At 38.6% G+C, this 27,937-nt stretch overlaps 1 protein-coding gene across 10 annotated transcripts in view; it reads right to left on the bottom strand.

The window, feature by feature from the left end:
- Positions 1 to 27,184, bottom strand: part of TRIM9 (tripartite motif containing 9) — a 390,783-nt gene extending 363,599 nt beyond the window's left edge. For all 10 annotated transcript variants that reach the window (XM_053697627.1, XM_053697625.1, XM_053697629.1 and 7 more), the window contains exon 1: positions 26,354 to 27,184. In XM_053697627.1, coding sequence (XP_053553602.1) covers positions 26,354 to 27,181 — 828 coding nt within the window. In that variant the 5' untranslated portion in view covers positions 27,182 to 27,184. The remainder of the gene's footprint in view (positions 1 to 26,353) is intronic.
- Positions 27,185 to 27,937: the final 753 nt, after the last annotated feature.

The raw sequence follows: 27,937 nt of genomic DNA, 5'->3' as shown, positions 1-27,937 counted from the left end.
CAGACGTATATATACGTATTGCGGTACTTTGCCTGTCGTACTGCAAGATGTATATATACGTCTTAGCTTCAGGAAGCTCCAGCAGTCTTGGCTGTTAAATTACAGCCGGGAGCTGGAATTCCTGAAGTTCCAAGCATTTGCCGCATATGGAGTTTGGGCACGATCGCTGTTCCGCCTCCATATGAGGGCAGATGCCCGATCGTTACTGTGTGTGCCACAGTCTGTAACGATCATTGCTGATGCCGGCGGGAGGTGGGTGGGCTAACATGGGAGGGAGAGGAAGGGCCCTACGCTACAGAAAAAAAAGACAGGGAGGGATGGGGCAGTTACACTACAGAAGGGAATTGAATTGTGTAGTGGGTGGGCCCTAACTAATTATTGTGGGAGGGGGGGGACACTACGCTACAGAATAATATTAATATTTAAAAAAAGCACACAAAAAAGCAGTTTAAAAGTACTAGAAGATAGCTGCCAGTACCAAAGATGGCGGCTAATAGTTAGAGGGAGGAGGTTAAGAGAGCTGTTTGGGGGAGATCGGGGAGATCAGGGAGGTTGGGGAGACCCTACACTGCAGAAAAAATACAAATAAAGTAAAACATTTTTATACTGGTAGACTGTCTCCCAGTACCTAAGATGAGGGTAACCAGTGGGAGGTGGGGGAGGGAAGAGGGCTGTTTGGGAGGGATCAGGTAGGGGTCAGGGGGTGGGAAGTTTCAGGTGGGAGGGTAATCTCTACACTAAAGCTAATATTTACCTTTTAAACTACGTAATTAACCCCTTCACTGCCGAGAATAATAGAAGTGTGGTGCGCAGCTGCAATTAGTGGCCTTCTCATTACCAAAAGCAATGGCAAAGCCATACATGTCTGAAAAACTTTTACAAACATTTGTGCCATGATTGCACCAGCGGTACGTAATCATTTCTGTGAGAAACCCAAAGTTTGGGCCTAGATCAATACCTTGGGTTTTCTACTATATATCTATAGATAGATAGATAGATAGATAGATAGATAGATAGATAGATAGATAGATAGATTTTTGACGGGTAAATAAAAAAAACAAGGCTCTATTTCTGTTTAAATGGAGTGATAGCAAAAATGCTAAAAATTCTCTGGGATTTTGGGCAAGATTTTGTTTGGAAGTCCTGGTAGTGAATGGGTTAATAAAATATACCACGAGAACAAAGCAAATGTGATAATATAAGTAAATTGGAAAGTTGTTTAAAATTGTATGCTCTATCTGAATCATGAAGTTTAATTTTGACTTTACTGTCCCTTTAAGTTAAAGGATCTTTATATTGAAGCTAATTGTGCTGGTCCTACATTCCCTAGACAGGCCAAAAAAATAACCTGCAAATCAAATAGCTGGTTAAAGGGATATTAAAGAGTAAACACATGCTAGACGTTATTATGTATTTAAAGCCAAGTACACTTGTCCCAAACAATTACCAAACTATTTCCTGGGTTAGTAATGTTTATCTCCTGACTAGTGAACTATAGTGATATTTTCACATATATACATATATAGTTAAAAACCCCTTTAAAGGAATTTTTCAGATGATGATTTTTGTTTTGTTTTTTACTTTTTTTTTGAGGCCATAGATTTTGTGCAGGATGTACTGTGGAAAAAACATATTTACATATATTAGCCTCAGACAATATTTTGATAACTGAAAGTGCAGAATTAGTCAATGACAACCTCGTAATTGTCAGCAGTTAGATATCTGCTGAGTGCTTTTTGAGTAAAGCTACAGTAGATAATCTCTGCGGAGTGTATGACTCCCCACTGCGGCATTGGTGTACAAAACTGTATGAAACTCTAAACTCCACTCAACTCCCCCATGTGCCAGTATGTAGAAGCGTGCAGAGATAAGAAGCACATTATGCTACTATTATTCGCACGACAGGAGCAAGGTAAAGAAAATCTCCTAGTCATTATGTGCATAACTATAGCACTGAGGGATTCAAGTCATCTTCTGTATAAAAGATACCTGTGTGAAGGGCACTTTAATACCATCCTCCACACTGCTTGAGACATTCTAGTTTGAAAATAAAATTGTCTATTTGCTAAAGCATTTTCTTTTAAAACAATTTCCCTTATTTAAATATGTTTGTCTTGACCACACCAGAACGTCTACAGGTAAAAAGCAGGATGCTTAGTTCGTACATACAGGTAAGCAGTGCCTGGGTTTAAACTGCTGCCCTGGATTCCCACTGGTGCTATGTGGGTGGAACTACAACAGGAGGTGCATGATATAGGTTCGACCAAGTGGAGTTGGAAAGGGCCTGGGCAGGTGGAGGTGAGAAAATGATGGCTGATCACAATTTGTGGGGCACACAGGGGGCTGTTATTATAATGGGGGGATAGTGCCCCTGTCAGGTATGAGGTGTACAGCTTTAATTCCACCTCTATTTAAGCCTGCTCCTCCCCCTTTTACCTGCCGTTTAACGTTAGTAGTGAAGTGAATCTCTATGTGAGACGTAGCTACGACTGTTACTCCTGGCTAAAAGTATAATCTGGGCATATTCCAAGCCCCATCTGCATAACCATAACTTCAGTGTGATTTGGTGTTAATCTACTCCTAACCAGCTTGACCGCAACTAATCTCCCTGCTATTCAGCAGACTGACCGTGGATCAAAGTATTTCCCCTAGCCTAAAGGGCTCCCCAGCCAAGACTCCTGAACATCGCATCACGGAACTTCACTTGTTCCTCCTCCTCAAACTGCTCTGCCATAGAGCCTTTGGAGATCGTTGCGGGTAATCCCCGCTCTCAACAAACACAGCCTGTGTACCGCTGTGCTCACTCTCTGCCTGTCAGCAGATCCGCGCACACACACCCTCACACGCTGCATAGACGCTGCAGCCGAAGCACTTCTCCCTCAGCTGATGCACTCAGCCTCCACTCGTGTGCTGGAAAACACAGACTGTCAGTACAGTAGTAGTGCACGTCCCTGCATATACCAACCTCTACCATACTAGAGACTCTTACTGGGCTCTGCTACTAACAGCTATTACAGGAAGGGCATCAAATCCCCCAAGCACAACCTATAGCAAGTGTTCAACCCTCTCTCTCCTGTAACATAAAAACAAAGACTTACTACAGGATTGTTTAACCATATATATCTTAACTCATTTCTCTCTCCTGACATTCAAGACTCTCTTCCTCCTGTAACCTTGAAACCAGGACTTACTACAGAATTGTTGAATCCCACTCAACTTCTTAATCTGCAGATGTGATCCATTACCACTTAAGGGGGATCAGGGATTTTGTGACAGCCCCCTTGATAATTCCACTGCCTGGAAATTGTGTTTCTACTGAACTAACTTTTGTCTAGATCAGTGTTTCTCAACTCCAATCCTCAGCACCCTTAACAGGCCAGATATTCATTATATCTTAACTAGAGCACAGGTGAAATAATCAGCTGATCAGTAACCATGGTTACTAACCTGCTCTCACCCATCAGCTGTTTATTTCACCTGTGCTCCAGTTAAGCTATAATGAATATCTGGCCTGTTAAGGGTCCTGAGGACTGGAGTTGAGAAACAGTGGTCTAGACCTTGTCTTTCCTATCCTAATGGTCCATAGGCGGCATTTTGTAATTATCAGACTACATAAACCTACCTCTCATTGACAAGGATGACTAGTTGCTCTGTTTATATCCTGTGTATTATCCCAGTCCCTTTTGTTTCCCCTGGATGTACTCTTTTGGATTTTGGCTAGCATCTGACCCTAAATTCTGTCTATGTCCTCTTACACCTCATCTAGATTTGACTGTTTATATGCTGATTCCTGCAGACTTGCTCCTGGTGCTAAGTTACACCTTTATTTTGTCACCTGATTGGACTTGCTGTACTGCTTGCTTGCTATCTTCATCACTTACATCAGCTACCATATGAATTACCATGACTTACCATTGTCTGAAGCATTGTCTACTTTAACTGTGTTCCAGAACTGTTATCTTGCTCTGGTTAGTCTTAGGGTTTTGTTCACCCTTTTACTGTGCTCTACATATCCCTGCATTTGGGTTCCAGAAACTAAACCCTTACAGCGTTGAACTTCTTTAAAAGAGTTAAACAAGTATTCAAAGTTACACTACTCAAACACCCCCATTCTGTTCAGACGCTGATACAGGTTGTGATTGGAGCATAAGTCTATGTGCTTGCTCACCAGTTGGAATATAATTTTATATATATATATAAGCGAGGGGGCATGTCTGGCAGCTGTCATGGCAGGCAGCAATGTGCTGTTAAAGGGGGCTGCTAAATCTGCCACTTATTGCCCACATCCTGAGAATATATGATGTGATTACTACATAGATTTATTCAGCTTATTCTACAGTACAAACATTTTTTTCTGGACTTTTACACAATCCGGACTGTTGGGGCCTGTGTCAACACACTGGTGGATGGGCCCACAACCCGCCATCTAAGATTTATATCGGGTAAGACTCACAGAAAAATCTGTGTTCTATGTGCTCAATATCTACATTCATCTTGGGTAATGGTTTTAAAACATTAGTGTGGCTAAAAATAAGGTGTACAGAAAATGGCTTTGACCATGCAAGGGCTTTAAGATACTCTGTGGCCCTTATTTGAGGATCACTTTAGAAAGCTCAGCCTGTTGCTTGATAAGGGTTTTAAAGGAATATGAAATCCAAATTGTTTCTTTCACGATTCAAATAATTTGCTCCTATTATCAAATTTTCTTTGTTCTCTTGGTATGCTTTGTTGAAGGAGCAGCAATGCACTACTGGTTGCTGAATGAACACATGGGTGAGCCAATGACAATCGGTATATATATGCAGCCACCAATCAGCAGCTAGAACCTAGGTTCTTTGCTGCTCGTGAACTTTCCTAGATAAACCTTTAAATTATTTTTTATTATTATTATTATTGTATATGTATGTATTAGTATAAGGTATAGTATAAGGTTATGGGGATGTATCACTAAAGACACATTACTTATATTTACATATACACAAATTATTTCATTGTGTGTAGAAATCCTATTTAAATTACATTCGCCTAGATTTAGAGTTCTGCGGCCAAAGGGCTGCGTTAGCTACGCGTGCTTTTTTCCCCCCGCACCTTTTAAATACCGCTGGTATTTAGAGTTCACAGAATGGCTGGGTTTTCAGTGCGTTAGGCTCCAAAAAGGGAGCGTAGAGCATAATTTAACGCCACTGCAACTCTAGATACCAGCAGTGCTTACGGACGCGGCCAGCTTCAAAAACGTGCTCGTGCACGATTCCCCCATAGAAAACAATGGGGCCATTTGAGCTGAAAAAAAATCTAACACCTGCAAAAAAGCCGCGTTCAGCTCCTAACGCAGCCCCATTGTTTCCTATGGTGAAACACTTCCTACGTCTGCACCTAACACTCTAACATGTACCCTGAGTCTAAACACCCCTAACCTTACACTTATTAACCCCTATTCTGCCGCCCCCGCTATCGCTGACCCCTACATATTATTATTAACCCCTAATCTGCCGCTCCGTACACCACCGCCACCTACATTATAGCTATGTACCCCTAATCTGCTGCCCCTAACACCGCCGACCCCTATATTATATTTATTAACCCCTAATCTGCCCCCCTCAACGTCGCCTCCACCTGCCTACACTTATTAACCCCTAATCTGCCGAGCGGACCGCACCGCTACTATAATAAAGTTATTAACCCCTAATCCGCCTCACTCCCGCCTCTATAACCCTATAATAAATAGTATTAACCCCTAATCTGCCCTCCCTAACATCACCGACACCTAACTTCAATTATTAACCCCTAATCTGCCAACCGAATCTCGCCGCTACTGTAATAAATGGATTAACCCCTAAAGCTAAGTCTAACCCTAACACTAACACCCCCCTAAGTTAAATATAATTTAAATCTAACGAAATAAATTAACTCTTATTAAATAAATTACACCTATATAAAGCTAAATACTTACCTGTAAAATAAACCCTAATATAGCTACAATATAAATTATAATTATATTATAGCTATTTTAGGATTTATATTTATTTTACAGGTAACTTTGTATTTATTTTAACCAGGTACAATAGCTATTAAATAGTTAAGAACTATTTAATAGCTAAAATAGTTAAAATAATTACAAAATTACCTGTAAAATAAATCCTAACCTAAGTTACAATTAAACCTAACACTACACTATCAATAAATTAATTAAATAAAATACCTACAATTAAACCTAACACTACACTATCAATAAATTAATTAAATACAATATCTACAAATAAATACAATTAAACCTAACACTACACTATCAATAAATTAATTAAATACAATATCTACAAATAAATACAATGAAAGAATTCAGCTCTTTTGCCTGTAAAAAAAACACATACAATACCCCCCCCCAACATTACAACCCACCACCCACATACCCCTAATCTAACCCAAACCCCCCTTAAATAAACCTAACACTAAGCCCCTGAAGATCTTCCTACCTTATCTTCACCATACCAGGTTCACCGATCCGTCCTCGGAAGTCTTGATCCAAACCTCGGAAGTGTTGATCCAAGCCCAAGCGGGGGGCTGAAGAGTGACGTCCATCCTCGGGCTGAAGTCTGGATCCAAGCGGCGGCTGAAGAAATCCATCATCGGGCTGAAGTCGGAAGTCCATCATCGGGATGAAGTCTTATATCAAGCAGCATCTTCAATCTTCTTTCTTCCGGAGCGGAGCGGAGCCATCTTGTTCCCAGCCGACGCGGATCCATCCTCTTCTAACGACACCTACTAGCCGAATGATGGTTCCTCTAAATGACGTCATCCAAGATGGCGTACGTCGAATTCCGATTGGCTGATAGGATTCTATCAGCCAATTGGAATTAAGGTAGGAAAATTCTGATTGGCTGATGGAATCAGCCAATCAGATTGAGCTTGCATTCTATTGGTTGATCGGAACAGCTTGGATCCAGACAGTCGCCGCTTGGATCCAGACTTCAGCCCGAGGATGGACGTCACTCTTCAGCCCCCCGTTTGGGCTTGGATCAACACTTCCGAGGCTTGGATCAAGACTTCGAGGACGGATCGGTGAACCTGGTATGGTGAAGATAAGGTAGGAAGATCTTCAGGGGCTTAGTGTTAGGTTTATTTCATGGGGGTTTGGGTTAGATTACGGGTATGTGGGTGGTGGATTGTAATGTTGGGGGGGGTATTGTATGTGTTTTTTTTACAGGCAAAAGAGCTGAATTCTTTGGGGCATGCCCCGCAAAGGGCCCTGTTCAGGACTGGTAAGGTAAAAGAGCTTTGAACTTTTTAAATTTAGAATAGGGTAGGGCATTTTTTTATTTTGGGGGGCTTTGTTATTTTATCAGGGGGCTTAGAGTAGGTGTAATTAGTTTAAAATTGTTGTAATATTTTTCTAATGTTTGTAAATATTTTTTTATTTTTTGTAACTTAGTTCTTTTTTATTTTTTGTACTTTAGTTAGTTTATTTCATTGTATTTATTTGTAGGAATTGTATTTAATTTAATTATTGATAGTGTAGTGTTAGGTTAAATTGTAACAGGTTAGGATTTATTTTACAGGTAATTTTGTAATTATTTTAACTATTTTAGCTATTAAATAGTTCTTAACTATTTAATAGCTATTGTACCTGGTTAAAATAAATACAACGTTACCTGTAAAATAAATATAAATCCTAAAATAGCTATAATATAATTATAATTTATATTGTAGCTATATAAGGGTTTATTTTACAGGTAAGTATTTAGCTTTAAATAGGAATAATTTATTTAATAAGAGTTAATTTATTTCGTTAGGGATTAATCCATTTATTACAGTAGCGGCAAGATTCGGTCGGCAGATTAGGGGTTAATAATTTAAGTTAGGTGTCGGCGATGTTAGGGAGGGCAGATTAGGGGTTAATACTATTTATTATAGGGTTATTGAGGCGGGAGTGAGGCGGATTAGGGGTTAATAACTTTATTATAGTAGCGGTGCGGTCCGCTTGGCAGATTAGGGGCTAATAAGTGTAGGCAGGTGGAGGCGACGTTGAGGGGGGCAGATTAGGTGTTAATAAATATAATATAGGGCTCGGCGGTGTTAGGGGCAGCAGATTAGGGGTTCATAGGGATAATGTAGGTGGCAGCGGTGTGCGGTCGGCAGATTAGGGGTAAAACATTTTAATAGAGTGGCGGCGATGTGGGGGGACCTCGGTTTAGGGGTACATAGGTAGTTTATGGGTGTTAGTGTACTTTAGAGCACAGTAGTTAAGAGCTTTATAAACCGGCGTTAGCCCAGAAAGCTCTTAACTACTGACTTTTTTCTGCGGCTGGAGTTTTGTCGTTAGATTTCTAACGCTCACTTCAGCCACGACTCTAAATACCAGCGTTAGAAAGATCCCATTGAAAAGATAGGATACGCAATTGACGTAAGGGGATCTGCGGTATGGAAAAGTCGCGGCTGGAAAGTGAGCGTTAGACCCTTTAATGACTGGCTCCAAATACCAGCGGTAGCCCAAAACCAGCGTTAGGAGCCTCTAACGCTGGTTTTGACGGCTACCGCCCAACTCTAAATCTAGGCCATTGTGATTTTATTTTTTATTTTAGTTAGTGCTGGCAGTTATATTATACAAATTACGCTTCAGCAAATTCAGTGCAGGCATAAACAAATTGTTTAAGACAGGAGCCGTGTTTAGGTCACCGTAGGATCCTGCCAAATGCGAACAAGCCATGTTAACATGAAAACGAAAAATAAACACTATTTAGGATTTTGTACGTTTGGGGGAGAAGGGTACAGATGTCAGTTAGCAGTCGGTATGACAAAGGTTGAAACTAGTGACAAACTGCATCTTACAACACTACTAAAGTGCAAGAGAAGCAGGACTGTGACATGTAAGCTTTATTATGAGTGACCCTATAAATTTAAGGTCCACTGCAATCACCGACTCTACCCTGAGATACAAGGGTACTCACTGCTAAAAAAACAAACCAGGCAGTACAGTGCCGCTCAGTATCCTAGCGGTTCCTATATGTGGCGGTAGATGAAGAGAAGCCAAACTGGTCCGCCGCATATAGGAACCGCTAGGATACTGAGCGGTTGTTTTTAGTTCCTGCTTCAAAAGGCCCCTTCACTAAAATCGGTGCATTGCGCATGCGCCAAAAACGGGAATGCGGCAGATCTAAAAGTTACAGGCCGAGGAGGAAGGAAGATGGCCATGACGAAATACAGGAGGGGGCTGGCGGCCATTTCAAAACAGCCAAGGGACATGTAGTTAGTAATTTTACTTGAAAACTATATATTTAGCAAAATTGGGTTACAGTTTGAACTATTTATCCTAGTAAACTTTATCTGTAGGAGTTAAAACATTTTTTGGGTTGACTGTCCCTTTAAGTCATTTTCCTATTTAAGCCGCACTTTTACTTTCACTTACAATTGTAAATAATTGTTCCCTTGAACAAAGTATTTTTTTACGCATTATCAGCATAGGCTTATGGCACACAGAAGTTGTTTGCATGTCTGACCATGTTATTTTTAGCTCTACTTGCTTTAATCTATTAGTTCTTAATGTTGTTTTCATTTGCTAATACTGCTAAGCGAGGCTGTACACTTTTGTTTAAAACTGTTCTCCTTATAATAACCGCTATTACAAGGTTTTGCATGTCCTACCCTAATACATATTAAATTTAAGATTGCTGTGCAAATTGCGGCCGAGATGGCGCAGCATTCTTCATATCTCCCTTTTTCTTTTTCTTTTTTTTATGAGAAAGTGGAACTATAGTAGATTTGATGCTTCTGTTTCTTATGGGTTTGTTTAGAGATTGGTACTGACAACAACCCATTTATTTATGCAGGTTTTAGTTTATGTTTAGTTACTGTTCTGAGTTCTCCCTGAGCCTCTTATCTTTATAATGTTATAAAGTGAATATCGTATTGGGCTCCAACTACCTGCAATGGTGTGCTTCCAACATGTGTAGCACTATATGCTTATAAGAATAGGGGTATACTAAATATAAACTAACTAGTATATATATATATATATATATATATATATATATATATCTGCTATATATATATCTGCATTGGTTAATTGTATGCCAATTCTCTTTTCTCCCTTCGGTTTTAATATCTGATGCCTATTGTCACCTCTTAAGACAGTACTGTATAAGGGATATAGCTAAGGTGACCATATTGCCGCTTTAAAAAGGGACATATATGAAAAATACATATGTCAGGGTTCTTATAATTTAATTTATTCAAAACATTTCTTTAAAAAGCCCTGACATAATTATTTTTCATATGTGTCCCTTTTTAAAGGGGCAATATGGTCACCCTAGATATAGCTATTATGACATATACATATGTATATGAGATAATGGTCTCGTTTGGGCTCACCTTATGTGCTGCAATCTTGCCTATAAAGCACCATCTAATTTAGATCCTTTTACCTGCCACATAAATTTACGCTATTGAATGTTGAAATAAGCTGAGGACATTGGCCTTATTACCATGGTATATCCATTATACACCTGGCACAGTGTACACGTTATGAATGCCTTTGCATAAAATGTTATGACTAATTGGAATTAGTCGGGTAAATCAAATACAGTCATTGCATTTGACCAAATTAATTGTTCTTTCCTTTCTATAATCAGTTTAGGTGGTATAAAAATATTTATAAAGAAAGAGCAGAACACTACAGTGAACTACAAGATCTTCATTAAACACTTCAGACAGTAAAACCATCTTCTACTGGATTTCCATGGATAAAGAACATTAAAAATGAGCTGGATGTGGTGAAATCCTCCTTTTTTCCATAGGGATCAGCTGGTAACTTCTGTATGGTGAATTGATTACTTGTGGCTATACAAGATGCTCTTTGATAAATGACCCAAAAGCTATATAATTTTCCTTAAAGTAAAAGAGATTGACAATTCCTATGAGACAGAGAGGGCAGTTTCTACAATTTTTCTTCCATTATTACATTCTGGATTACATTTAATATGCAGCTGCCTGGGTCCTTAATATTCTCAATAAATTTGTCAGCTAACCTAATCGTGTTGATCCAAAGATCAGTCTACATGATTGTGTATTACACATCTGTCACTGTTTTTGCTCCATTGTGGCCCTGCACAAATTGTGGCCCTGCACATTTTCTGATGGAAGTAGTAGATTAAGTCAGCAGTAAAATGTTATTCATTAACCTACGTTTTAGACAGAATTACTCACACTAACTCAAAATATTTTGGATACCTAATGATATCTTACATAAGAAAGGTAAAGTGACACTCCAGAATTGTTATTGTTTAAAAAGATACATAATCCCATTATTACCCATTCCCCAGTTTTGCATAGCCAAAACGGTTATATTAATATACTTTTTACCTCTGTGATTACATTGTATCTAAGCCTCTGCAGATTGCCCCCTTATTTCAGTTCTTTTGACAGACTTGCATTTTAGCCAATCAGTGCTGAGTGATAAATAACTCCAAGGGAGTGATTGCAATGTTATCTATTTGGCACACGTGAACTAGCCTAGCTGTGAAAAATTGTCAAAATGCACTGAGATAAGAGTAGGCATTCAAGAGATTAGAAATTAGAATATGAGCCTATGTTTAGCTTTCAACAAAGAATACCAAAAGAACAAAGCAAATCGGATGATTAAAGTAAATTGGAAAGTTGTTTAAAATTGCATGACCTTTCTGAAACATGAAAGTTTAATTTTGACTAGACTGTCCGTTTAAGCATCAAAGTTTGGGATTTGATCTACTGCAATAAAATTTTATATATTCGTTATATATCTGTCTGCCATAGTTTATATATATATAAAATTCCCTAGCTCCTTAATATGGCTGTCACACTATAAATGGTGCAAAACTGCAAATCCTTTACTGAGTATATTTTAAAGACCCACAATAATTCATTGAATTACTACTCTAAAAAGACACAGTTGTCATAAAAGCTTTGCAGCATAAAGAGAAAAACTCTAGACAGACATTAGTTAAGAACTCTTCTCTGGCATCTGATGAAGAAAATTGGGAGACCCAAAATGTCATATAACCATACTCCCAAACCACCCAGACCCTGCCCATAGGCCAACCAGCAATGCTCCTGGAATTTCTGCCCTCAACCTCTCAGTCCTGAGAAAAAACGGGGGTCTTCAATGGGATTATTATTTCAATTAATATAATATTCCTGTTGCAGAATTGATGAGAATATAGATATCTCACAAGTCCCAAGAACAAAAGACATTTAATTGTAATTTCCAAATTATATTCTTTCCCCATTAGATTTCATTCACAAGTACAGGGGCATTTCAGAAGTACTATGGTTCAAAAATTGTAAAGCACTTCTTCTACCTTGGTACAAAGCTATGCCCAGAATAAGAAAATTATAACCTCACAGATAAAATATTCTGATGAAAAATACAAGACATAAAGATATACTATATATATAAATAAGAGGGAAGAGAGAGAAACAGCGCTTATCCTAGGTGGTAATCCCTATTCTCACTGGTGGTAATAATAGAATATTTATAAGTTAATGTAGGTGTACATGAATATATCAGGACACTCTGTCAGGTAATAAAAAATCACAATGTGCTGTCACCTATATTAGAAGTGGTAGTGATGACAATGATAACAAGTGATTCAAGAAAATCCTAAAAATGAACAGTCAATTAGATAGTCTCAAATGGAGACTAGATATCCGGTAAAAAGTACACAGGAAAATCTGGTAGGTATTACACTTACTAGAACAAACCTCAATCATATGAGGTAAGTTGCCGCCTCTTGTAAGTGTGAAACTTCCGTGGTCCTGGTGTGGCAGTAGTAGTAGGGTCAGGTGGTAGTGTTCTTCTCCTCTCAGAGTATGTGCCTTTCCCTCTTAGAGTATGGACTTTCAATCCTGATAGAGGCGTGTAGTCTGTTCCCTAGTAGCAGCTAGATCCAGTCCGGTTAAAGGACAGATGAGGTCACTGCAGTCACGTGGCTTATGTGGGTCCTTGTGCTGCAAGGGATATAGCTGCTACTCGAGGATAAAGTACTGGAACTTCTGTAGATAAGGTACCAGTAGGAATCAAACGGAAGCAGGAAACCACGAACCTATGGCCCAGCAGGCAGTGCAGCGGAAGCTGTTTGCATTAGCGTCACGTCCGGTAAAAGAGGGAGGTCCAAAGGTTGATACTTTTGTTCAATAATCCTAGTACCTTATCTACAGAAGTTCCAGTACTTTATCCTCTAGTAGCAGCTATATCCCTTGCAGCACAAGGACCCACATAAGCCACGTGACTGCAGTGACCTCATCTGTCCTTTAACCGGACTGGATCTAGCTGCTACTAGGGAACAGACTACCAGCCTCTATCAGGATTGAAAGTCCATACTCTAAGAGGGAAAGGCACATACTCTGAGAGGAGAAGAACACTACCACCTGACCCTACTACTACTGCCACACCAGGACCACGGAAGTTTCACACTTACAAGAGGCGGCAACTTACCTCATATGATTGAGGTTTGTTCTAGTAAGTGTAATACCTACCAGATTTTCCTGTGTACTTTTTACCGGATATCTAGTCTCCATTTGAGACTATCTAATTGACTGTTCATTTTTAGGATTTTCTTGAATCACTTGTTATCATTGTCATCACTACCACTTCTAATATAGGTGACAGCACATTGTGATTTTTTATTACCTGACAGAGTGTCCTGATATATTCATGTACACCTACATTAACTTATAAATATTCTATTATTACCACCAGTGAGAATAGGGATTACCACCTAGGATAAGCGCTGTTTCTCTCTCTTCCCTCTTGTAACTTTCTGTTTGTCAGGATCACTTTGCTCTTTTTTGAGCAAACAATCCCTTCATACACTCCGAATTACAGCTGCATTTCCAGGCTCCCTAAACTCAAATTATAGTTAAATAGAAATACCCAGCGCTAACTTCCCTTTGTTTTGTGTTGGATTTTCTCCTTCACAATTCAACCCCCCCCCCCCATATATATATATATATATATATATATATATATATATATATATATATATATATATATACACACTAGTGGGAATGCCTGCCCAGAGTGCAGTCTATTGTGGCGACATAACCACCGAACCATCCTGACATTTTCTGCAGGGCAATCTATAGTGGATTCTTTCACCACCCTGCCATCCATGTTGATTCCGGAAAAAAGTAGGGTGGTGAAAGAATCCATCCAGGTGGATTCTTTCACCACTCCTTTTGCGCTCTCTCCCCCTCTCTTTTGCGCTCTGTCTCCCCTCTCTTTTGCTCTCTCTCTCCCCCTTCTCTTTTGATCTCTCCCCCCTCTCTTTTGCTCTCTCTCCCCCCTCTCTTTTGCTCTCCCTCCCCCCTCTCTTTTGCTCTCTCTGCCCTCTCATTTGCTCTCTCTCCCCTCTCAGTCTATGTTGTTAATAAAACAAAAAAAAAATTGCCCTAAGTTAAACAACTCTTTTGCAGTTACCAAAAATTCTAAGTCCCCCCTAACAGTAAAACCCACCACCCACCAAAATAAATAAGCCTAACACTAAAAAACCTAAACTATCCATTGCCCTGAAAAGGGCATTTGTATGGGCATTGCCCATCCCTAATCTAAAAAAAAACAAAAACAAAAAACCTAAGTCTAACCGCCAAAAATTAAACCTAATTTATAATTTACAGAAAAAAAATCTATTACAGAAAATAAAAAAAAACAAATTACCAAAGTTTACAAAATTAAACCTAATCCCTATGAAAATAAAAAGCCCCCCCCCAAATAAAAACACCCCCTACTCTAAGAATAAACTACAAGTAGCCCTTAAAAGGGCTTTTTGCAGGGCATTGCCCCAAGATAATCAGCTCTTTTACAAAAAATACACAAAGTCCCATCTAACAGTAAACCCCCCCATCCCCCAAAATAAAAGAACCTAACACTAAAAAACCTAAACTACCCATTGCCCTGAAAAGGGCATTTGTTTGGGCATTGCCCTAATCTAAATAAAACAACCCCCCCCCCCCCCAAAAAAAACCTAAGTCTAACCCCCAGGTTGCTACTCACCGTTCCTGAAGTCCGGCAGAGAAGGTCCTGTTCCAGCCGGTGAAGTCTTCTTCCAAGCGAGACCTCTTCTTCTTCCAGGAACATCCTGCGCGAAGTGGAGCTGAAGACTGAAGACCGATGACCACGGAGCTGAAGACCAGCGACCCTAGAACTGAAGACCAGCGACCGCGGAGCCATGGAGAGTGGAGGATCCTCTTCGTACGATCTCTGCCACACACTGAATAGTGAATTCAAGGTACGCAATTAAAGATGGCGCCCCTTGAATTCCTATTGGCTGATTTGATTCTTCAAATTAAAATCAGCCAATAGGACGAGAGCTACTCAAATCCTATTAGCTAATTTGAACAGCCAATAGGATTTGAGTAGCTCTCATCCTATTGGCTGATTTTAATTTGAAGAATTAAATCAGCCAATAGGAATTCAAGGGACGCCATCTTTAATTGCGTACCTTGAATTCACTATTCAGTGTACGGCGGAGATCGTATGAAGAGGATCATCCACGCTCCATGGCTCCGCGGTTGCTGGTCTTCAGTTTCAGGGTAGCCGGTCTTCAGCTCCGTTCCACGCAGGATGTTCCTGGAAGAAGAGGTCGCGCTTGGAAGAAGACTTCACCTCCTGGAACAGGACCTTCTCCGCCGGACTTCAGGAACGGTGAGAAGCAGCCTGGGGGTTAGACTTAGGTTTTTTTAAGTTTTTTGGGGGGGGCGGTTGTTTTATTTAGATTAGGGATGGGCAGTAAAAGAGCTAAATGCCCTTTTAAGGGCAATGCCCAAACAAATGCCCTTTTCAGGGCAATGGGTAGTTTAGGTTTTTTAGTGTTAGGTTATTTTATTTTGGGGGGTGGGGGGGTTACTGTTAGGTGGGACTTTGTATATTTTTGATAAAAGAGCTGATTATCTTGGGGCAATGCCCTGCAAAAAGCCCTTTTAAGGGCTACTGGTAGTTTATTCTTAGAGTAGGGGGTGTTTTTATTTTGGGGGGGATTTTTTATTTTCATAGGGTTTAGGTTTAATTTTGTTAAATTTGGTAATTTGATTTTTTTATTTTCTGTAATGTTAGCCTTTTTTATTTTTTGTAAACTTAGTTTTTTTTTGTTTTGTTTTTTGTAACTTTAGAATGTATTAGTTTAGGTAATATGGATTAATTTAAGCGGGTGTTAGGTTTGGAGGTGTTAGGTTAGGGTACTTAGTTATGTTAATAGTTATTTGCGTTGTGGGTTTTGGCGGTTTAAGGGGTTAATAAGTTAATTAGGTTTATTGCGATGTGGAAGTTTTGCGGTTTAGGGGTTAATAGGGTAAATAGGTTTATTGCGATGTAGGGGTTTTGCGGTTTAGGGGTTAATAGGATAATTAGGTTTATTGCGATGTGGGGGTTTTGCGGTTTAGAGGTTAATAGGGTAATTAGGTGTATTCCGATGTGGGTGGTTGACGGTTAAGTGATTAAGGGGTTAATTACTTTATTATTTAGCGATGTGGGGGTTTGCGGTGTATGGGTTAATACTTCGTGTAGGAGTTTGTTTTTTTGCTAGTGTTAAACTTAAAATTAGCACTATTGCACACCTTATATATATGTTAGTTCAAAAATGTTTTCAAGTTTTTAAATACACTGGCAAGTGAAAAGAAAGAGAAAACCGATTTGCTCTGCTTAAAGGCGGTTCTCCCTTTACAGTGGCGCTCCGGGCACTAACCTGCTGTATTAGCAGGGTATTCCTTTATTCTTTTCAACAATGGATACCAAAAGAACAAAGTACATTTGATATACAAGTGAATTTAAAAGTGTCTTAAATTATGCTCTATATGAATCATGCAAGTTTAATTTTGACTTTCCTATACCTTTAATATTTACAAATATTTTTATTATATTTATTTTACAATTTGATTCATATTTAATTTGAATTTACAATCAAAATACAAGTTCGATCAACTGTACAACAGGATGGAAATAAATCTTATCCTGGACAAGCCCTAACTAGTTTAAACCAAACGCTAACTGCCAAATCTATGTAGTTGAAGAAATATTAAAGGGATATTAAACACTAAATAAATGCTAGGTATAATGATGGATTCAAAGAAAAGATTAGTCTGAGAATGACATGCAGATGTAGTTTCATTAGCTTTTTAAACATTGACAAAATAAGTGTAAAGTTTAGTGTCTATAAAACAATGGGAGCTGCCATGTTGTAACTTAGGTTACCTTAACTGCTGTGACCAATTAGAGACAGTTATAAATAGGTCCCTAGAGTGTGCAGCCAATGGTTGTGTGGAATATAACAGTGTTCTGCACTTCCATTTCTAACAAGAGCTGAAAAGCTCACAATTTCAGAATGGAATTACAGGAAAAGTGGGCAAAATAAAAAATGAAAGTATATTGCAGAGTTTTTTTATATATACAATTTATCATTTTATATTACCATCTCAAAGTGTTTAATGCCTCTTTAAATAAATTCACATATTCAGAACACAATAGATATTTATTGTAATAAAAAATCTTCCATAACAATGTGTCTATCTCAAAGTAAACAGTGCAGCAATTCCAGACCTAAAGATCTAAATTACTTCATTTGTAAACATCAGCATTCAACCGTCTGTCTGCATCTAAATCATTTCTGCCCCGATTACCTCATAGAAGGATCGTTGCTTGTGAAATGTTGTATTACCATTTTTCTTGCCAGAAGCCATCACAATACACTGTGTTTTAATATTGATGCTCTAGCACAATCCTAGAATACCTTGTGCAATGATAAAAATGCCCTATTATTTCCTCTTTCACACAGTTGTTGAATTATATATGTTGAATATAAACACATTAAAGTCCCAAATCTACTATTAGCACTCTGTATTTTTATCCAGCATTTGTTACATGACAAAACCCAATAACCAGAATACTCTCACACCATACAGGAAGGATTCTTAAAGGTAACTGCACAGCATGTTTTTTTTTCCGTCAACACTGAAGCCCATTAGTAAATCCACATTGATTTAAATTAAATAGGGGCTAGACATTCTGTAAATAACTCAATTTATCTTTACACCAGTGAACAACAACACTTTCATTTGCTTGTCATTCCATAATACAAGGAATTGACAAAATTATGCTTTATAACTTGATTTGTATTTGAAATACCAAAAAGGACAAGACAAAGATTTTGACTGGGAGGGGGCTTTAGAGTTGACAGAATTATGCAGAGCCTAGGAGCTTACACACACACATACATACATAAAAAAGCATTATAAGGTTTTACTTGAATTACCAAAAATGACAAGACAAAGATTTTGACTGGGAGGGGGCTTTAGAGTTGACAGAATTATGCAGAGCCTAGGAGCTTACACACACACATACATACATAAAAAAGCATTATAAGGTTTTACTTGAATTACCAAAAATGACAAGACAAAGATTTTGTCTGGGGAGGGCTATAGAGTTGGGGGGGCAAATAGTATAGTAAACAGCTAAATACACCAGCAGCTACACTTGGCTGTGAGGTAAATATGTAGATCCATGTAAACCAACACCCCCTTGTTTTTAAACCTGCCAACACCACCATGCCCTGTCTACCCTCTGTGCCACACAATGTTAAAGGGAGGTATTCCTAATGGCATTTTAGGTGAAAAAAACCCTTTGCAAAAACCTACATAAGCTGCTGTGCCTTCGCAATGGTCTACTGCGTACAAGTAAGACTCACAGTGACTAAGATACTAAATAGCTGCATAGCTAAAAGGGAAACACTAAAGTCTGGTATGATAGTCCTACAGCGAATCCTTGGTACTTGCAAATGAATGCCTTTGAATTTCTGCCCATTTCCTCTGATGCATTTGCTTTAAAGTCCTCACTACAGATGTCAAACCTGCAAGCCCATTGTATACAAAACCTCCAAAAACAACCCATTTGTAGATAAGATATTTTAGTAAGAGAGATAATCATTACATTAGTAAAGGCATCAGTAAACACAGTAGATTTGCATAATTAACAACTGCATGTTAACAGGACAATGCCATAGCACTTAGTCTGAACTTCACGAGTAGTAGATTTTTTTCTAACAAATTTCAAAGTTATGTATATTTCCACTCCCCCTGTACCATGTGACAGCCATCAGCCAATCACAAATGCATATACGTATATGCTGTGAATTCTTGCACATGCTCAGTAGGAACTGGTGACTCAAAAAGTGTAAATATAAAAGATTGTGCATATTTTTTTTATTGAAAGTAAATTGGAAAGTTGTTTAAAATGACATGCTGTATCTGAATCATGAAGTTTAATTTGACCTGAGTGTCCCTTTAAGTCGCATGATGTGACACCTGATTGTGCTTGACAAATCTCAGGAGACAGAGAGCGCTATGATTCTCAGGATTTTAACCAGGCTCCTGTTTTTTGTGTTTGTTTTATTATTCCCCATATACCTACATACCTGTGATCAATGTGTAAAGCTTGCTCAGAATCTGTCAAGTGTTTTCATAAGTACACTGTGAGTGCCAAACTCTGATTAATATACTTAATCTGTAGTCTCTACTTGACACAAAATCTGATCAATACCACATAAAATGAGTTTACACCCCCCCTCTGCAGCAGCTAAATATACCAAGACAAACAAGGAGGGTCAGGGTGGACACATCTCCAACAAACCAGGAAAACATGCAAATGCATTGTGGGTCAGCACTGGATTTTGCATCAAACAGAAAACGATGTTTCACTATCCTGTGTGCGAAGCAATTCACAAGATATAAAAGCCATAAATGTATCTGCCAAAGCCTGTGAAATCAGCTATTGCCGAGGTACAAACTTTGTCAAAGAGAAGCTGCACTTTTTTTTGGGGGGACATTTAATTATTAATTAATTAATATGTATATTATTAAACAGGATAGGATATGTAAAACACCGTAGATTTGCATAATCAACAAATGCAAGATAACAAGACAATACAATAGCATTTACTCTGAATTTCAAATAAATAGTAGATTATTTTTTAACACATTTCAAAGTTCATCAGCCAATCACAAATGCATATACGTATAGTCTGAGTTCTTGCACATGCTCAGTAGGAGCTGGTGACTCAATATAAGTGTAAATATAAAAGACTGCACATTTTTTTTAATGGAAGTAAATTGGAAATTTGTTTAAAATTACATGCTGTATCTGAATCATGAAAATTTAATAAAACCTGAGTGTCCCTTTAAGCAAGATAGCTGACACACATATATTATTATTATTATCATTTATTTGTAGAGCGTTAACGGATTCTGCTCACATATATTTGATCATCAAAAAGAGGGAAAAAAATGATCCAGCTGCAGATGAGCAAGGGAGGAAGATGGCTTCTGGGCCATAGACTGGACAGCCCTGAGTTACAGTATCATGGTGAACAACAAGGTATTTCCAAGTGATAACACTTGCATAGAACCAGACGTCCACACAAATCAACAATACCTTTTGACACTTTTCTTACTTCCAATTTATAAATTAAAATGAGAGTAAAGATTACTAAGGGGACATCAATCACAGAAACCGTAATTTAAAGGGATATTAAACCATTTTTTTCCCGTCATTCAGATAGAACAAACAATTTTAAACAACTTTCCAATTTACTTCCATTATCAATTTTTATTTGTTTTCTTGTTATCCTTTGTTGAAAAGTAGGAATATCATTTCTGGAGTGTGCACGTGTCTGCAGTACTATATGGCAGCACTTTTGCAACAATGTTATACATTAGCAAGAGCACTAGATGGTAGCACTATTTCCTGTCATGTAGTGTTCCAGACTTGTGCACGCTACCTATCTAGATATCTCTTCAACAAAGAACAAGAGAACAAAGCAAATTTGATAAAAGGAGTAAATTGGAAACTTTTTTTAAAATTGTATGCTCTATCCGTTTTTGGGTTTCATGTCCCTTTAACAATAGTTTTCAAGTGTCTAATATGTCATCTGTCTCCTCCTTGACTGCCACAAATTAGATGCATATTTTCCTCATTTCTTGTATTAACCCCTTAACGACTAAGGACGTGCCAGGCACATTCTACAAAAACCAGTCGTTAACGGCCAAGGACGTGCCTGGCACGTCCTCTGGGGTTTCAAGCAGTGGAAGTGATCGTGATCACTTCCATGCGCTTTTAAGGTATTGCAGTGATGCCTCGATATTGAAGCATCACTGCAATACCCTTTTAAACCCACCAATGCAGAGATCCACTCTGTGGCGCGTGCCACATTTACATTAATTAATCTGGAAAATATATGGGAAGGAGGGGGGAATAAATGTTGGGCAAGTGATCTGAGAGGGGGAGGGTACGGATGGGGGGCAGCTACACTACAGAATTTTTTTTATTCTATATAAAAAAAATACACTTTTTTTTGGCAAACTGGGTACTGGCGCAGCTGCCATTACCCAAGATGGCGGCAAATAGGTAGAGGGGGAAGGGTTTCTGCCAGTACTTAAGATGACGGTGACAATTGTGAGGTGGGGGAGGGAAGAGAGCTGTTTGAGGGGGGTCAGAGAGGGATCAGGGGGTGGGATGTGTCAGGTGGGAGCCTGATCTCTACACTAAAGCTAAAATTAACCCTACAAGCTACCTAATAAACCCCTTCACTGCTGGGCATAATACAAGTGTGGTGCGCATCGGCATTTAGCTGCCTTCTAATTACCAAAAAGCAACGCCAAAGCCATAAATGTCTGCTATTTCTGAACAAAGGGAATCCCAGAGAAGCATTTACAACCATTTGTGCCATAATTGCACAAGATGTTTGTAAATAATTTCAGTGAGAAACTTAAAGTTTTTGAAAAAGTTAACGATTTCTTTTATTTGATCGCATTTGGCGGTGAAATGGTGGCATGAAATATACCAAAATGGGCCTAGATCAATACTTTGGGTTGTCTACTAAAAAGATATATACATGTGAAGGGATATTTAGGGATTCCTGACAGATATCAGTGTTACAATGTAAGTATCGCCAATTTTGAAAAAAAAAATGGTTTGGAAATAGCAAAGTGCTACTTGTACTTATTGCCCTATAACTTGCAAAAAAAAAGCAAAGAACATGTAAACATTGGGTATTTCTAAACTCAGGACAACTAGAAACTATTTAGCATGGGTGTTTTTTGATGGTTGTAGATGTGTAACAGATTTTGGGGGTCAAAGTTAGAAAAAGTGTGTTTTTTCCATTTTTTAATCATATTTTATAAAAGTTTTTTATAGTAAATTATATGATATGATGAAAATAATGGTATCTTTATAAAGTCCATTTATGGCGAGAAAAACTGTATATAATATGTGTGGGTACAGTAAATGAGTAGGAGAAAAATTACAGCTAAACACAAACATCGCAGAAATGTAAAAATAGCCCTGGTCCGTAAGGGTAAGAAAGTTGAAAAATGGTCTGGTCACTAAAGGGTTATGAAACCCATTTTTTTTTCATGATTCATATAGAGCATGCAATTTTAAGCAACTTTCTAATTTACTCCTATTATAAATTATTGTTTGTTCTTTTGGTATCTTTACCAATGTAAGCTTAGGAGTTGGCGTATTTTTGCTTCAGCACCATGGGTAGTGCTTGCTGATTTTTAGCTACATCTGGGTTTCATATGCCTTTAAAGAGACACAAAAGTCAGTTTTTAATGTGCAATAGAGCTGTATTAGCAAAAATGGTTCTAGTAAAAGATACTGTTTCAGGGTCATGCACTTATATGCTGCACATGCTCTGTGCACCAGTAAGGGATGACATGTATAATGCAACTACCTACTGTCTGAGACTGTGTGTGAATGCAGTCACACTGGACCATTTCAGTGTGTGTATACCATTGAAACAGTCATAGTTTTTACTAGAAGCAATTTTGCTACTGCAAGAATATGTAAAATGCTTCCATTTAAAACTGAAAGGACTCATGGACAATTCAGTTTTAACTATTATGTCCATTTAAATATATTTTTGTTACATCTAAGATAGGGCATTTCAATATCTGTTTTTATTTAAAATAAATTGTTTTGAAAAATAAATATTTTTTTTGCATATGGGATGTATCACTGTCCACCAGTCTTCCTTATCAGCCAGTGGGTGACTATCCCATAGACTAGTTATGAGCAGACATGCTACTCCTAATATACAAAAATAAAATACAGTAGCAGACTTAATCACTAGCCAATTAAAGGGACATTAAGTTGAGGGGTCAAGTCGAGCAGGAACGCATAGGAACGGAGTTCCTGCACTATTTGTGCAGGAGGAACTAAGTTCCCTCTGGACAGAGAACAGAAATCCTGCAGTAAACACTGCTGCTGCTGGTGGGAGGAGCTGGAACACAGTCTGCTTAGAGGGATAGTGAGATCCTCTAGTAATGGGCAGTAACACTTCTTACAATACACTAAATGCAAGTCTGTCAGCGGTCATTTCTGTGTGGCTTGCTCTGGGGTTATTTAGCTCCCCTCAGCAGAAATAGGACTATTGCACCTTAAGTGGGTGAGGCTCTGTGAAAGAGGAGGAGTCTCAGGCCCAAAGACAACCATTCAACCCTTCATTTGATTTAATTTGCTTTCTTTAACCAAATTGTATAGATTTTATATATATATATAAATACAGTGTGTGTGCGTAAATGCGTGTGTATGTATATAAAACAATATTGATTGTGGGGGGTGGAAGCTTGGTGAGTTCCCACACTTTTTTTTGTAGAACTTGACCCTGATTCAATTCAACATATTTCTGTGATGGTATGAAAAAAAATCACTATTTAAATGCTAATATGTATATTTTGGTCGAATAAGAGTAGAACACAATAACCTGACACGTACCATATTGTAATTTTGTAGGAAAAAATATTTCTGACAGTCAGCTAAGCAACACTTGGCTCTAAAATATGATACAATCATCCACACAGACATAGATATGCTGTTTAGAATATGAATTCCCCTAATAATTCAGTGTTTTTCTCTACAAAACCTTCATTCTGTTCGCTGTCATATGTAGTAAGACATATTCTGTTTTTAACTGGCTTCTGCTATAACAAGATATACAAGTGAGTACAACACATATGGGTGAGCCATTTCCAATAGCAATAATATGCACATGCCATAGTCATGTTAATTTAATTGCAATCTGAAAGTATAATAATTGTACTGTGTTCAAAATGATAATAATATTAATAATAACAATTTTGGAAGAATAGCTCTGATCTGATTTTTAAAATGAAAAAGAGTCTAAATTCTTAGGTTCACAGCTGATAAATTCACACTACCAAAAAGCCTATGGTTTTTATGTTAAAACAACGGTTTATATTGGCAGATGTTTTTATTTAATTGGTTACAATGTTTTTTGTGTGTTTTTCAGATGCCAAGGGGTTAACATACCAGTCAACATTCCTTGGTAGGTTGCAAAACCAACAGGTTCCATTGCATTGTACCTCCGACTCCCTCTGTGTGACTGTTGTGCAATTCATTTCCTTCACTGTGTCCCTAATGTAGAATATGTTCCAGTGATTGATGGTGTTAAAGGATACAGACTAGTTGATTATTCAAGCCATGTCCCTTTTGTGCAGACACTGAATAACCTTAGTATAATGATGCACTCTTAGGGAGGTAGAATTTAGATGACAGGCAATGTGTTCAGTGCCTAGCTGAAAAGGCCCATGCCATAATCTAAAGAGATTACTAGTTCACCCTGGCTGCCCTGCCACTGTGTTACATGACTCATGGTACAGAAGGACAGGCTGGGGAAGTCATGCTGTTGGCATATCAAGAGACATATCAATATTATACCACCATAGACAGAAGACATTCCAACTCCCAATTAGTATACAGGTTGATTAGCTTTTACTCTTGATATCTGCTCAATACTGAGAATTCCCCATACTTCCTACTAAATATTCCTCAGTAGTACATTATCATTGACCAATGAGAGATCATTTTAATGTGTTTTTATCAAGCGACGTACAGTCATTCTTTATTGCATCCTCACTGAATCCCTATCAAGCATTTTATACTATAAATGTAAAAATCTATACTTTTCAACAAAATATTTTGTAAGATTTTAGAAAAAAATAAATATTTGATCCCAAATTAAAATAGTGCAAGGAGAAAAATCATTGTGTCTAAAAGATATAATGATAATGTTCATTAAACTCAGCTTGTTATCAGTGTGTCTTCAACAATGAATATTAATTATGTTAATGACACAAAATCAGACTAATCATCAGTCAACTGCCCTCTGACATTATTTCCCTGAGGTATGAAACAAGGTAATTGGACAAATTTGGGGTGTGTCACCAGGCAAGGCTTTTTTTTTTTGCTTAGTTTTGAATAATTTTTTGGGTAATGTTTTTTTACTTCACACAAAGCTGTATCTAACAAAAATCATATGAAATCAAAATTATACTATTCATGTATAATAGCTCTTTACAAAACTGCTTTACTCAGCAATAAAATGCAGTTCACTAATTGGTCACTTTCAGTGAAAGATTGATATCTAACTTTTGTAGGGAGCATATACACTAATAAAAAGATTTTTTTTTGCATCCAATAATAAATTACATTAGTGTAAGCCTGTGTCTATTAAACTATATATGTCCATGGAACCAACCAAGATATTCCATTTTGTGTGCCAGCAGACTGCAATGGAGAATTTTGACAAAACGTTTGTCTCTGGAAAGCAACATACTGGAAGCAGCAAGTTTGCCATGATAGTGGTGAAATCTTCTGTGTCAGCTGTGGGGTGGTATTTGTGATTCTGGAATGGAGTTATATTTCAATTTCTGACTGTGATGTAATAGATCTGATGAGCCAGTTTTGTGTTCATTGACAGTACTTTGGTCAGATTTGATCTAGGCAATAGCTTACTCACTTATGTCCAGTAATGTCAGCACTAACTTACCAAGGCACAAACACATATTTTTTTAAAAAAAGGTCTATACATTGGCATGCAATGTTTCTGGTTGGCTGTACAGGGCATCCAAATATGCAAAACTATAAGATGTGTACCCCATGGTTGTATCACTGTAACCAGTCTGGTGCCCCTCTAGAATCATGTCCCCCTTAGGCAGTTGCTTATGTTACCTAATGAGAATGGATGCTCTTCTTTTATACATTTAAAACCCTAAATTGGTTTTGGAATAACTGAAGCTGATTCTATAGTGCCCTATTATAATATAGCAATATAAATATATACTGGACTTGGGAAATAGTGTACCCTTCAGTTTCACATAAAGCTAAGTTTGATTTGACTGATTTAGAAATAAATGAACATAATCTGTATATTACCTGAAACCCATGACTGTGCCAGTTCATCACATGGGACCATATATATATATATTTATATATGTCAGCCAGTGATAAAACATTTGGACCAACCTTATAACCTCTTACCTTATGCAGCTTCCACATGGCCCCCAGAGCCTTGACCTCGTGGCTGGAGTGCTTGCCCTCTTCCAGACACTGGTAACAGACTGGCATCTTGCATTGGACGCAGTACATGCTATGGTTCTCCAATTCATGGTCGGTGCAGGTGGAGATCTTGCGTGGGCTGAGCCTCCTGCTCACCCTTCCCTGTGCCGGGGGCAGCAGTCGATGCTTGGCCAGAGGACCCCGTGGCGGATGGCATCGCAAGCGGCAGGGCTCGCAGTAGAAAACATCACACTGTTCACACATGACCGTGGCCTCCTTAGGGCTCTTCTCACATAGCTGGCACCTCAGAGCTGCCGCCTTGCTCTGCTGGTAGCGCTCAATAACCCCCTCCAGGACCCGGTTCTTAGCAAAACCGCGCAAGCCCCTCTCATCCAGGATGAGGCTCCGGTGGCACTGCGGGCAAGTGATGCAGGAATTGCGGGGGCCGTGGGGCAATAGCAAAGCGCCAGATGAGTGGTGGTGGGGCTGAGGAGGGGGCATGGCCGGAGGGAACACCCGCACCCCGTTGGGGGATTTCTGGCAAGGGGTAGTGGGGGCGCTGGCGAAGCCTCCGTAAGAGCCATATCCGCTGTCCGCTTCACTGTATAGGCTCATCTTGTCCAGGTCGAGGTAGTCATAGTCGGACACCCCCGAGGCGCGGCGGCTCTGCGGGGACTCGGAGTCAGGAGTCTGTACCAGGATGTTACGGGCGCATGCCACACACAGACTGTGCGAACAAGGCAGAATAATGGGCTCCCTGTAAAAAGAACCGCAAACCGGGCACTTAAGCTCCTCTTCCATCTCTTCCATAAGGTGCAGGTACCGGATTGAGGAACCTCTACAGCCGCAGCAAGAGAGAAGAGACCTGCACTGAGTAACTCCTCCCACTCGCTGCACTGCGGGGAGCTAATCGAAAGGGAACCGCCTCCGCACGACTCTTATTGGATGCCAACCATTCACTTCGTTCTGTCATTGGTTCTATCAAATGTCTAAGGGATAGGAGAGGCGGTGCTTCCTGCTGCCTAGCAGCATCATCAGCAACATCCAGTTCGAACTATCAGGATTGATGTATAGAGGGTGAACTGGAGTCTAATGGGAAACATAACAAGAGCCCTGAAGAATTATAGATTTCACTACTGCACGGGATAATTAGTTTTAGTATCGTAGGTGTTTGTAATATCCCTTTGCTCACTATTATATCATTATTATATTATTTATTATACAGTACAAGTTTATTAATGAGTTATCTGCAACAGTGCGGTCTATAAAGAACCACCATGAAACGGACTATAAATTACATAGATTATAAAGGTACAGTTCTGTTTCTGATAAATCAATTTTTTTTCTACAAAAAAATTTGAATTAAAGTCTTGCAATTTCTATAGCTCATGTTTGAGATAAGCTTCTCAAGTGGAATTTAAACTATATAAAGGAAAATTGAATGCAGTATAATTTCATAATTAACAAATGTATAATTAAAAGACAATGCAATAACACTGAATTTTAAATACGGTAAGTAGTTAATTTTTTTTTCTGATAAATTATTTTTTTCCTCATTTGATGCCC

This window comes from Bombina bombina, chromosome 1 (assembly GCF_027579735.1).
Source record: "Bombina bombina isolate aBomBom1 chromosome 1, aBomBom1.pri, whole genome shotgun sequence".
NCBI lineage: Eukaryota > Metazoa > Chordata > Amphibia > Anura > Bombinatoridae > Bombina > Bombina bombina.
The sequence above is the reverse complement of the archived record's forward strand: the minus strand, read 5'-3'. Positions and strand labels throughout refer to the sequence as shown.